General features: G+C 33.0%; 1 protein-coding gene across 2 annotated transcripts in view; it reads left to right on the top strand.

Moving 5' to 3' along the window:
- LOC145690137 (cytosolic phospholipase A2-like) overlaps positions 1-14,548 on the top strand; it is a 120,202-nt gene that overhangs the window by 102,011 nt on the left and 3,643 nt on the right. For both annotated transcript variants that reach the window (XM_081764732.1, XM_081764733.1), the window contains 3 exons: positions 746-936; positions 6,969-7,150; positions 11,374-11,566. In XM_081764732.1, the coding sequence (XP_081620858.1) occupies positions 746-936; positions 6,969-7,150; positions 11,374-11,566 (566 nt within the window). The remainder of the gene's footprint in view (positions 1-745; positions 937-6,968; positions 7,151-11,373; positions 11,567-14,548) is intronic.

Here is a 14,548-nt window from a genome sequence, read left to right as displayed (position 1 = left end):
TGCTTCCGTTCCTTCGATTTCTTTTTTTTATAATAATTCCCTTTCGTTAATCATCCGTCTGCTTTAGTTTACAGAGCATAAGTGTGTGACGTTAAACCAGAAATCTCATTTATTTATTTTTTAAAAGATATATTATTAACCGAACATTTTATATATTTTTGAGTCAGATATAAATGTGTTATCTGTTGATCGTTGTCAGTAAATACAATGATGTACAAAATAAATACAATGTAATACAAAATAAATACAATACTGTACAGATACGAACATTAATAAATGGAGACTGAAGCCATTATATCTTATGGCTCCAACCTCCATTTATTAATGTTCGTGACTGTACAAGAGAATTGTACCATTTTTGAATATAACTAAGGTGAATAAATAATAAGCAATGAATGGAGGTCAACAACTAGCTTTATATCATAAACTTTTCTTCATGATTTCTGCTTTCTGTTCTTTTAACTTCGATAAAAATTGAAATGCGAAAAGTAATGAGTAATGCGTAAAAAACACTCATCCGCCCTCCTGATGTCCCCTCGAACGTGTACACAACAACAGTAACTCTACAAAACAAATGAAATCACTCATCAGACACGTAATAGATACATGATTTTTCTGAAGTTAAGATTTTGATATTATTTAGATTGTTTATAAAACATTTTAAAACTCCAGTCGACATATTTCTTCTTAAGCCATCTTTCGTTTCTTCTTTATCTTAACGTGATACTTTTCTTTGTTTCCACAGGCGAGAAAAGAAGCACACCAAACGAAAGGCCCATAAATCCTTCTGGGAGCAAGCCATGGAGAAAGTGTTCAATAGCTCCATCCTTGATACTCGCGCAGGAAGAGCTGGCCTTATATTCAATCCACTTCGAGGTTTAGATTTGGAACTTACGTTTCCAGTTTCACCGTTCACCCCAACTACTGTCGGAGATGGTAAGTATCATTATGTATTAGTGCAACCACATTTTTTCTTCAGATTCACTATTAGCTGGCTCAGTTTTTCCATCTTCTGCTAAAGAAAAAGTACCTTTATAATTGATTTTCCGATTTCTGTCTAAATCAGTAAGGAAAATATACATTTCTGTATTCATTTGGAAAGAAGGAAAGAGAATTTAATACATATTTATATGATTAGTCAAAACTATAATAATTTACTGCGTCCAAATGCACTTTAATTTACTAAACTGTTTCAGCAACTTGTGTTGTCTTCGTCAGTAGCCCGGAAAACTCACATGACAATTTCTTTTACTTCTGAGAACTTCATTTTGCGCTTCTTTTGTCTGCCCAGTTGAAAATTGAAGAAGCCCAAACTCTTGTTAAGTAAATCCCTTGTACTCCCATAAATCTTTTGAACGATCTACTGGTGCGTCTCTTTACAGTGGTGAACACAATTCTACAAAACTAGTTCTGCGTTCCATATGTCGCTACAAAAGAAGTTCTAATGTAAAGTATTTCCAGCAATAGAGGGTTCAAAAGAATTGTTGTTCGAATACAATGGCTTAACATAAATAAGTTTTAGATCTCATCATTTTTGAACTGGGCTCAAAAAAAAGTCCAAAATGAAGTTCTGAGAAATGAAAAGAAATTAACTTTTGTATCATCATCATCATCAGCAGCAGCAGCAGCTTCATGTTCTTCTTCATCTTCTTCTTCTTCATCGTCGTCTTCTTCTCCATCTTCATCATCATCATCATCATCTTCTTCTTCTTCATCATCTTCATCATCATCTTCATCATTATCTTCATCTTCTTCTTCATCATCTTCTTCATCATCTTCTTCTTCTTCATCTTCATCATCATCATCATCATCATCTTCTTCTTCTTCATCACCATCATCATCTTCATCTTCATCATCATCTTCATCATTATCTTCATCTTCATCATCATCTTCTTCTTACACGCACGCCTTGCCTCCGCAAAGACAAAATACAAGCACACACTGGAAGGAAGGAGAATTTACGTTCCCCACTAATAGGATAATAATTAATGGTATGTTGGTAAAGTTAAGTTCGATTAAACAAATGTGGGAACTTGTTAAATCCAATATCTATAAGCAAAATACAAAAGAATACGCCAGGTAATCTAGTGCCTAAAATAGTTCAATAATAGATTAAATTGGATATTATAAACTTTATGAATAAGTTGTGCTTGAAATAGTACAATTGATTGATATAAAAGTAATAAATTAATATCACACAGCGATGACAAATACAAAGGTTAAGTTTAATGGCGTACTAGCTTCAAATGAGAATAATCTAATAACAATTCCATTATTTACAGTTTAATAATCCGTTCATAATTCCAAACTATATTTTTAACTAGCTAAAGATCACACACATTACTAACCACTGATTTGAATTTAGAAAACCAAATAGTTTGATTCGATTTAATTTTGACACCTTATAGAAATTTTACATTCTTGTTAGATTGCAGCCTGTGATCTGACAATCACAGTATTGCAGTTGAACAAAAGTTTAATACCCAAGACTACCACCAGATGTCACCGTGAGCCTTAAATTTATTTTCAAAGCGAAGTAAAACCAAAATAGCGTTCTATTATGACAATCAGACATAGAACTTATTCTTAATTTGATAATAACAAAAACAAAGCTAACCATAATATACATTTATCTTTTGTGCAAATTCTTAACTTTTGCTATTGATTGACATATTACACTTTCTTGTAAAATTTCCAGAGCTACCGACGAAGGTAACTGAGATTACTGGAACAATTTAGTGCATTTAAAGTTTATTTGGACCCAATATTTTTTTTAATAACTAAAAATAAATATTAAAAAAAAAAAAAACTGTTATGTCAGGAAGGTGAAGAAGTTGACAACGATAATAGTAGCAGGATAATGATAGTAATGGTGATGGTGGTGGTTGTTGTTTTGATAATTATCCTCCTTTTTATGTAAATTTGGCCAGGATATATGTCTTAATTATGTAGACGTATTATGGGTACCAATTTATATCTGGAGCACTTAATTGCGTGTTGTTAGTGTTTTAAATTTTTCGAGAACAATAAATAGGCATATATATAGATATATACCCTGGATAAAGAAGTGTTGTTTAGTTTGTTCCGCTGAATAATATTTGTATTTTTCTGACTGAAATAAATTATATGCCCAAACATAAGTGTATCATACAACATTGAATTTGTCCCATTGCAAATTACGGGGTTAAAAATTCAATATGTCTGTTACCTAAGATCGGCATGACTCGCGCTGCACAAAATGCATTGATTATTATTTTCCTTCAGGCTTCAAAGAATGTGATTTTTAATGGACTGCATAGTTGCAAAATTAACGCAGAATTTCAGATATTTTCACTTTGACCATGAAACATATTATCTGTATGTCTTGATAGGTATCATGTAAACGTTTAAGTTCTGCAACATTCTGGCTTTATACAACGTAGGGAATATCTATGAACTTTCGTTTATTTTCGTGCCTGAAAAGATGAGATGTGAAAATACTATTTCTCCCAACCTACTTCAACAAATTTAAGTTCAGTCACAGTGACGCAAAAACAGCTAGAAATATTAATGAAGTATGCAGTAAATTACAAAGTAAAATTTATGGTTTAACATCTCAATTATGCCCTTTAGACTAAAGGAGACTATAATTAAATGAAAGTTAATGAAAAAGTGGTAAAATGAGAATGTGAGAGGAAACAGAACCCCGAGAAAACATTCGTACACACGATGTTGTCCATTACAAATTCAGAGCCTGCGATCGATTCACAAACACCTCGCACTATAAGTATGAACCAGCATTGCATTGTATTTATTTCTTTTGTATGAACTTATAAGTATGAGGAATGTCCTCAAGTAAGTGTAACATGCGTCATAAGTACAAAAAATTTACATGAGTAAAATAAAGTAAAATTACCTTGTGGTGATATTTACGTACTCCTCAATCGTATAACAAGAATTTTCTAATAGAAATGATTTTAACATCTGTCTAAACCTTTTCATATTTTCTTCATACTTTATATCAATAGGCAACATGTACAACTTAACACCACCATAACTTACACTTTTTTGACACATTGCTGAACGGTGATTACACAAATGAAAATCATTCTTATTTCGCGTATTACGATTATGTACATCCTTATTTGTTACGAATGCCGCTGAGTGTTCTTTCAAATACAAAAAGAGACGATACAAATATAAACTATCCAGTGGAAGTATACTGACCTCCTTAAACAAATGTCTACAAGAAAAATTCGGCTTCCTATCACAAAGTATTCTTATGGCTTTCTTCTGAATTTTGAAAACATTAAATCTCTGACTTGAATTTCCCCAAAACATGATACCATATTGCAAGATAGAGTTAAAACACGAATGGTACAAGGTTTTAGCCAGTATGAATGAATACACGATGCAACGTTAGTTCTGGAAATTTTGTCGCGGATACTTAAACTTGGAATGTATGGAAGGTATGTTGTTGACAAAGGCAAATTTGAGCCGATTGCCGATGCAGATTTACAGTACACTGCACTAGGTTGTAGAGGAATTCAACGTTGAGCTTTTTTTTTTTATTTATTTATTTAAATAAAGTACCTACTCTTTGGTACAAACTAGGGAAGATGAAAAGAATGGTAAAATGGATGCTCCACAAAATGGCCGAAAACAAAGATAATCGGCATTAATAAATCAGCTTGAACGCTGCCCCTGCACCACGATGTAAGTTTTGGTTACATTCAGATAATATAAGGAGAAATGAAACTTTTACAGCAACCGACACGTTACATCAATGGCTAGATCGCGTTTTTGCTCTTAACCTTTCCAAAGCACTCAAAAGAAGTTATTGGTGATTGTGAGATCTTCGTGGATACAATGGGCCATTATAGCTTACTGAATCCAATCCATCAAGAACAAAAAGCATTCATGAAATCGACAGAATACACCAAACGCTGCAACGTTTACCAGATGCACATTTAGGTTATTTTGTTGAGAGGTCCAATAGTTGGACACTACGTCTATGCAGGATTGAACCGATGTTATTGGCAGCTAAGAAGACCATAAGCAATTGTTGCCGCCTATAAATCTAATGTAAGATGAAATCTTTACGCATAAGATGAAATCTTTACGTACATCAATCGTTTCTCCGCTAAATAATTATAGTTTTATTAAGAAAATGTACACTCATGTCCAAAATAATTGTCGCATATCTATAACTGTCTTTTTGTAAGAATATAATTTGATAATTTTGCAGGGTACTTTTAATACTGATACTATGTGCATAATCGGGAAATATATATTTGTGGTAAATTTCATAGAAAAATAATCATAAATACGAAAATTAGAATGAGTAAAACAAAATGTTAGTAAATAGACAAGAAAGTTTTATTTTCGTTTTATTGTTCTTACTTAGTGCTCTTTTGACATGAAATTTGCCACATACAGTACATGTCTTTGCCGATTATACACATATTAACATTATAATAAATACCGGTCGAAGTCGTTATCAAATTATATTCCTACAGCAACATATTTATAGAAATGCGACAATAATTTTGGACATGAGTGTACAAATGATTGTCGAATTATAAGTTTTTTGGATGGTGACGTCCATACCCGGTGGACTCCGTGGGATGCGCTCCTGGCGTTTGTCATAGGTTACTCAACAGTACAGTCAAAAGGATGCAGAAGTAGAAAGAAAATTCTTGTGTTAGTTTAGAAACAAAGAAATGTTTTTATATATATTAAGCAGAGGACATTGTGGTCTATGACTTATCAAGCTGTAAAAATGTATCAAGCTTGTCTGTTTCTCTTCACCTGAATCCTAGAATGTAATCTTGTTTAATCTAATCATGTAGTAAAAGGTGACAAGAATTACTTAATGTTTCATCCAAAATTTCAGAATATTCACCCCTTATACACACATACACACTCACACAAAAAGTTAAGTACGTGTAGCAGTTCAATCTGATACAAGAATTTTACGACCTACAAAAAATTCTCTAGAAACCTTAGAAGGTCGCAAGAAACGCTGTAATATGTTGTAATTTTCTTGTCGTTTAAATCCAGGTATTACAAGTGGACTATACGCAGCACAAAGTAATGTGTGTTTGTCAAGGTAACTCCAGTAATTCGTTTAAAACTGGTCACACTTTCCTTTCATTCATACCCACAATTTCACTACTGACACATACGTATATATGATCCAATTAAGCTAGGTTTTTAATATTCTTTAAAAAGTGAAGAACGATACACATACAGGTATCTGAAAGAGATCAAATTCAACAAGATTTATTTTTAAAGGTAAAGAGCATATTATAATAATTGAAAAAATAGGAAGTACCCAGGATGGCTACATTTATTGCTACGTAATTTCTAAATGGTGATTTCACTGGCAATTATCTTGTGGTAATGACTAGATTTAAATATAAAATTGACAACATGACAACACTGTTTTGTGAGATATAACAGTAAAAGCTCAGAAGCCTTTGCGATGACAACCTGAATTGCAAAATCGACCAACCAGGGCTAGGAGTCCTATTGACATTGTTGTTATAGTAACACCCTCTCACTTTTTAATTCCGCGCAACGTCTAAAACACTGCACTGGTGATTCGGTTTGGTATTTAGAAAAGAAATCTGAGATAGTATTGGAAGCTAAGCAGCGAAGTAGATTCAGTGGTGCCAGTGGTTGTGATTTTAATATGGATGTGTGGTTGATTTTATGTAGCAAATATTTCATAAACAAGAATGGTTGCAAATCAATGTTTCGGAATGAATAATATTTTATATTTTAGAAGCCATATAAAATAACTTCATTTTGTTCAAATTTGTTTAACACAGCTAGTCAATCGCGTCAATGGAAGACCGCCACTGGTTTCCACTACTGAAGGTAAATACAAATTATGTACGTTAGATTCATACGCATGTTGTCACTGATTTAGTTCTTGCTGTCATTATAGACTGTTTCATTTTTATATATCCTATTTCTTTCAGAGACTGACTTTAAAGAAGTGTATGAGCCTTTTGAGTTGCACAGCAAGAAATTGTATTTAGTTGATTCAGGATTAACCTTCAATTCTCCATACCCGCTGCTACTCCGGCCACAGAGGGCAGTAGACTTGTACCTGTCATTTGATTTCAGTGGAAGACCTGCTGATGAACATCCACCATTTAAGGTACATATAAATTTTATTATCTCATATTCGTAATTTACTATGAGCCTCAGTCAGCAACCAAAGTTAGGGAAAAGATATGAAACTTATGGAGCAATATGAGTTTTCTGTATCATTGTTCAGCATAATTTACAGAACAAGTAACATTTACGAAGGCAGTGCCCTTCCTTCACGTCTGCTTACTATTTGTTAGTACATAGAATACTAGTTACGATATCTATTTGTACAGTGTTCTTTTTTTCTTAATAAAATTCGCACTTTTTACATTAGAGAATATTGTGAAAATTATCAGTTTTTTTTAAAGAAGTGAAAGAATCTATTCTCTTATGGTTTGTTAGTTTGATGTTAAGGGAATCATATGTTGCGGAAGATACTTTGACAAAAACAAGAACTCAGGGTTAATCTGACCTTGTGAGATGATTCTATAGGGTTTATTGTGGTAATTGTCTGTCTTACCCATGTAATGATTCATATGAAGTACAATACTATGTTGTAAATTGGGAATAATAAAAATAAAATAGCTGATGTATAGGTGTTTTCTTAATATGGTTTGGAAAAGAAGTGTTCTAGAGTGCCTTAAGTCGTATGCGATTTAAACTATAATTTGTCCTATTACTAAGCAAAATAACGAATATAACTTTTTTTTTAAATGGATTTTATTGTATTTTATATTTAAGAAAAATATAACCTCTAGAAACCTGTGTCGTATAGAGAGATTTCCTGGTTTTAATTCTCCCTTGAGCAAGATATAAAGCAAAAATAAATATTTACCATATTAAGATATGTTTACAAACACCTGATCGAACTTCAAATCAATAAAGCGAAATTCAATTCAATTCAACTTAGGAGCTTGAATTCCCCTCCCCTCGATGAAATTCTGCAAACAGTACTCCCAGAAAAATGTACCATGTAAGATGGTAATACGTCGTAAGCTTGAAAAATCGCAGAAGTGGTGAGATTATGTACAGCTAAAATGTGCTCAAGCAGGTACCAAGAATGAATAATGAAATTGAACTATCATCATCCACCTTTCTTTTACTCTGGGAGATCATATATATCATCAAACACAGACTGAATCTTTACTTCTTTAAAGTGAATATTCTAAGCTTAATTATGCCAAAATTATAATTTAAGAGCTAAAACACTCCAGAGGCACACATTAATAAGCTAATCGTTCGATCGCTAAACTACCAACGTTCAAAAACTCAGTAGACTATTTCATATATAGCATGTCCCTTGTCTTGATTTCTGCTTGGATAAAACAAAAATGTTAGTTTATTTATAATTACTTGGTATTTTAGTCAGGGTGGAACATTTATATTTATAAGCCCTTGCAACTTTTAAACTATCAGATTAAAAAAGCTGATATTCCGTACCATCCAAATATCGACAGGGGAATATTGTGTAACACTCTGAAACACGACCAGATTAACAGTGTTGTCAACCTAACAGTTATAATTATTCAAATGTAACTACGTCAAGTTATTACACGTTTCAAACAAATTACATGTTAAACAAAATTTTACAATGCCACACTTATTATTCAGTGTTAGAAACTAAGGACGTTACAATATCATAAACTTAGAAATTCAACTAAATTTTGGAGATCTCTGCAACAGTAACAACACAAGCAATACGGACGGCAGAATACCTATCCAAAGTACCTTAGTTGATTTGATTGGATTTACAGTTTAGCGTCCCTGTCAGCATCGAGGGTATATGAGACATGGACCTAAGATTAACGTGGATCCGAACCACATGAGCTCCTGCTGGGAATCAAAGCCAGATCTCACACGTCAAAGACGTGTGCGCTAACCGCTTAGCCATGAGGGAGCTTCCAAAGTACCTTAGTGCCGAATACTGTGATAATGGTAGGATGTGTTTCGTATAAATAAGAACAAAATTACAGTGGATTGAAAATTTGACTTTTCGAAGTTCATTCCAATTACATAGGTGGTTTTCAATAGACATAAAAATTATAATTCCGTTTACAACAATCCAATATCTCAAGCCATTCTTCAGATACTGTAAACATGAGTAAAGTTTGCAACACTGCTTAAAATTATATGATTTCGAGAACTTGTTGTAATTACAACTACTAGAACTTATTGTTGTAATTTTATAGGAGCAAAGGAAATCAACAATTATTTTATAAAGATTTCACAAATATGCCATTTTAATTAACGTAGCAATCTTTACAGTGTTTTTCACATTTCCAGAACGGTTAAGATATCAAATTTTTACAAGGGCAGATCAAGATAAATGGCCAACCCTGTATATTGTATATTTATAGTATAGTCGCATTGATATAAGCGTAAGGTTTCAATTCGATATGATCGAAGAATTTTGAATAGTGATTGAATAATTTTAAGAAGTAATAAGAAATTGAAAATAAACTCCTTTGGCGAATATTCAAACCCAAGAAGGACGAAAATGACAAAAACTTCATAATGAGGAATTGTATAATTTATACCGTTTACCTAACATTGTTAGGGTCATTAAGTCTACATAGGAGCCTTAAGTGGGCAGGCCATAAAACGAGAATGGAAGAAACGCTTTTAAAATTTTAGCTAGAAACCCGGTCGGATAAAGAATATTAAAAGACCTAGACGCAGATGGAAGGGCAATATTAAGATGGATCTCACAGAAATAGGAATACAAGAAAGAAACCGGATTCAGCTGGCTAAGGACAGAAGTTAATGGAGAGCTTTTGTGAATACGGCATTTAACCTTTGGATTCCATGGAGTTATGGTTCGTTTGTTATATATTAATATATATGTGAATATTTAATTATATATTCCTTCTTCTCGAATTTTAGATTGGACAGTCATATTTTACTATCAAACGATACATATAACGAAACTTTTTGTATCTTTTAAACCTAACTTTTTAAGATACAACTTATCTGGTTTAGAATATGCTTGACTTATTTCTCACATAAACCACAAATGCTAGGCCTATTTATATAACTATAATTAGTATACGATAGTATTTCATCTCTTAATATCAGGCTCGTCTTTAGGTATTCTATGCCCTGGGTTCAAGAAAGGTTTTGCGCTTCCTTTCCTTATCAGTTTGTATTTAGTTATGCGTAGGCCTAGGCCTAAACAATACGGCCGCGGCTGGTTACATTGAGTCACCAAAAATGGCGCGGGCCGTACAGAACCAAATGCAAGGATTACAACGGTAACCAATAACTACTATAATAGCCTCATCTCCTTCTACCACCAGTAAGTCGAAATGAGAAAACTAGGTTGCGCTGTGATACAAAAATTTTCAGTATACGTAGATCTGAAATTAAATTAATTAGATAAAAATTCTCTCCTGTGGACAGCCTTATTCTTCTGCATATCATACTTCAATCTCGACTTTTTTTTTTTGTACTATGCCGCCTCTGGAAATTGCCTTGGACACCTATCTGTCCGTAAATATGGGGCTATTTAATAATACATACAAATATGACGACATAGTAACCGTAATGCAGTCTTGGCTTCTGAAAATTTTTCAAGAAAAATTAAAACTGCAAGTGTACATTGTTTATTTTATCCTTTTGTTGCAAAAGTAAAGACTCACCTTCACCTTCCTTCAAATATTATAACTAAAAAGTACGCGCTTTTGGCGTGGGAGACCCGGCTTCAATTCCTGGCGGGAGCTCATGTGGTTCGGATCCCACGTTAAGGTGTAGGTCCATTAGAGGTCTGCACGGGCCGGAATTTTTAACCTGGGCCCGGCCCATGAATTTACAATGTGAGGCCCGACCCGAGCCCGAAATATGTTTTAGCATTTAGCCCTGAACCCGGCCCGAGCTTGTGTGATAATCAAATAAACCCAAAGTAAGCCCGAATTTCAGAAACTTAATAATTAAGGCAAAATTATATTTTTATTTACAGCAATTAGAGGTTTAGTTTTGCAGTTGTGCTTTAAAAGTTCTCCAGAAAGAACGGTGCAATATATATCGTTGTACAGTATATTTACAAAGTTAGGCCCGTGAAAAATGGTTGTATATTTAAAAATTTACGGCCCGAGCCCGAAGTGATATATGAATTTTAGGCCCGAGCCCGGCCCGCGAACACGGTCCGACCTTGTGCAGACCTCTAAGGTCCATCTCCTACAGCCTCACTACTGAAAGAGACACTAAACTCAAAATCACAAATTATTACTAAAAAGACAGTAAAAGAATATTAATGCATAATTATTACATGTGTTTTTTAAAATATTTTTTCAGGAGATCTTGTTGGCAGAGAGATGGGCTAAATTGAATGGCGTATCTTTCCCTCCAATCGAAGACCAAGTAAGAGTGTACAGTAAAGAGCCCGTCAGAGAATGCTACGTTTTCCAACATCCATCGGACCCATATTGCCCCGTAATCCTTCATTTTGTTATCATCAATAAAACTTTCAGAGAGTACAAAAAGCCAGGTATGTAGAATGTTTATTTTTTGTCTATTAAGAAACAAATTATTTTAAATAAACAAAGAAAAAGGCAGTAAATCTTAACGGCAGCAATGACACGAAACATTACAAAACAGTAATATACACAAGTGATGGAAATATACTAGCAGTAGCGAAGTATAATCCCACAAGTAGGGTAGGCCCGGTAAACTAATAACACAAATAACATTTAATGTATCATAACATATTTAAAATTATAGTCACAATTATATTTTCCTTGTTAAGTTAAACAAACAAGCAAAAAAACCTACCAAAATCTATTTATTTTAAAGAACTTTCTTAAATGTATTTCTAACACTGTTTAGAGTTAAATTTATGTGCGTGTATACCTATATATAGTAGTTTTTCTTTTAATTTAACAAGAAAGAATGAATATTTACATAAGCAAAATCTTACTAGTTCACTGAGGTCATCTTCGACAGCGTCGTATCATGGTTATTAAATGTTTGCTTAAATGACAAGAGTTGTACGACAAAAAGTAGTCTATTATTATTATTATTATTATTATTATTAGTAGTAGTAGTAGTAGTAGTAGCAGTAGTCGTCAATAAATATTTACATGAGAAAAACCTGCAATATGTATTAATGGAATATTCCCATTTAGCTCTACAACAAATATTGGGAAGTGCAGGTCATATTTTCTTCTGTTTAAGATTTGCAGGGGGATTGAGGGAAATTTCCCATCACTTCCTGTCTTCATTTTCTGCATATTTGAAAATGGAGGAGGAGAGAAAAAAAGTACATTCTTACTGTTAGCTGTCAAATTTGCTGGATAAGAGTTGACTTGCATCTCCAACGTTAAGTACAATACTGCATTTAATTAATGCAGCACGTGATAATGCCATCACTAGAAATGGTAATTCTTGGAAGGAACTTCATATGAATCAACGCAAGATATTTAATGTTTCATTCTATGCAGTGGGATATTTAAGGGGATGGCTTTCGGGCTTACACTCACGGAAATTTTATCGCAACTTTTTTGTTTTATGTATATTGCAGAATTTCCACATTTCCAGGAATAAAATAAGCAAAGCCTTTCCCGAAACGAACAAAACAAAATTAAATACCCCACTGATTCTATGAAATGGAAAACTCAACTAAAATTACACAAGAATAGTATTATATTCTCCTGTACGGTAGCGTTTGGTAAATGTATACATATGTTTAATGAATTAGATTTATATTTTACAAGCTATTATGGACCAGGGCCAGAGGCGGATCTAGACCGGGACCGGGGAGGGGTTTCTAGGCCTAGTTTTTTTGAGCGACAAAAATAAGTGAAGCTATTATTTATATATTTATGAGAGTTTATAGTAAACTCATGATATACCAATCATAGTCTGGGTTCTGGTTCCCCCCCCCCCCCAAGTTTTTACCTTCTAAATCCGCCTCTGACCATGTACCATGTAGGAAAAAAAAACATACATTCTAAATAACTCCTGAGAGTATATACCCAAGTTAAACAAGTTATCACTAACAGAAATAGAAAATTCTACACAGAAACTTCTTACTCTGTGTTAAGGAAATCATTTTATAACATATTAGCATTGAAAAATGCCCTCAACGTTAAAACTAAACTCCCAGAGGCGAGCCTTCGCACCTTTTCGATAATGCGTGCAATCCCCAGCGATAATAGCTTCGCTTCCTGAGCAGCATAGCCCGTAAGCCTGTCTAGCGAGCTGGTGAGGCTAAGACGGGTTTCTGAGTGTTTCCATTCCAACCTATTATTTTGTTACCGGTACCGAAAAACCGAAATGTTGAAGTATTAACTTTATAAGAAACCAAATATAAAGAAAATATACGGTAGAAAACAGGGCAGTTCCGTCCTCAGAGCCTCATGGTACGCTTCGTCACTGTAACTAACAATACAGAAGTTTACATACTTGTAAGTCGTTTATACGTCCGAATTCTGTTATATACACTTAGCTTGAATCTATATCCCTGTTAAATTCTATCAGAAAGTAATGCTACTTAAGTTTATTCACTTCGAATAGCATATTTCGTTGCTCTATCTAGCGTAACACTTCCCCTTTGGAAAAAGTACATAAGTTGACGTCCTTTAGCTTGGCAACCTATATTGACGCAATCCATGAGTTCTATTATTATTATTATTATTATTATTATTATTATTATTATTATTATTATTATTATTATTATTATTATTATTATTATTATTATTATTATTATTATTAAATAACAAGAAATTGTAATACATAACGTCAGGATTTAAATTATTATACGGTTAGTAGTTGTTGTTCATTTCGAATTGCAAATATTAAACATTTGAACCAATGTTTGATTTGAATGAAGAATAGTTCTGATGTTCTGCTTCTAGGTTTATTTTTTAGTTCTGTTTTTCTACCTTTCTGGGCTAATTTTTCTAATTTTGTTTTTCCAAAATTTTAATCACAACGTATTTTTTTTAAGTGCGATATTTCATATATCAGACATTGATATGAACCATACATAAAGTACTGTTACCCAATACACGAGAAATAATGAAAAGAAAGTAAGTGTTGGAATAAAGTAGTACATTTTTATATATTACTTACGATATCCTAAAATTATTTTAGTTTACTCGAAATGCAATTGTGTATGTATATGTTGCAACTATGTATTTATTTAAATAATTAATATTTTTCTGACCAGTGTATGTACTTCTTTATTAAGTCGTAACAGTTTTAATAACGTCTGATGAAGATAGTACGTTATTGAAACTGTTACGACTTATTTTAATTTAATAAAGAAGTATATAATCTGGTCAGAAAAATATTAATTATTTAAGTAATAATTCCAGTCAAGATGGATGGACTTACATATATTTACCTTTCTTCTTATCATTGGACTAGTCTTATTCATATTCTGTAATTGGTGCAGAAAGTACAGGGTGTTAATGAACTATACCGACAAACTGTAAGAGGTGATTCCTTACATCAAAATAAGAGAAAA

Source organism: Thermobia domestica, chromosome 7 (assembly GCF_964235325.1).
Source record: "Thermobia domestica chromosome 7, izTheDome1.hap1.1, whole genome shotgun sequence".
Classification (NCBI taxonomy): domain Eukaryota; kingdom Metazoa; phylum Arthropoda; class Insecta; order Zygentoma; family Lepismatidae; genus Thermobia; species Thermobia domestica.
Note: the sequence above shows the minus strand (reverse complement) of the source record. Positions and strands in the feature narration are given on the sequence as shown.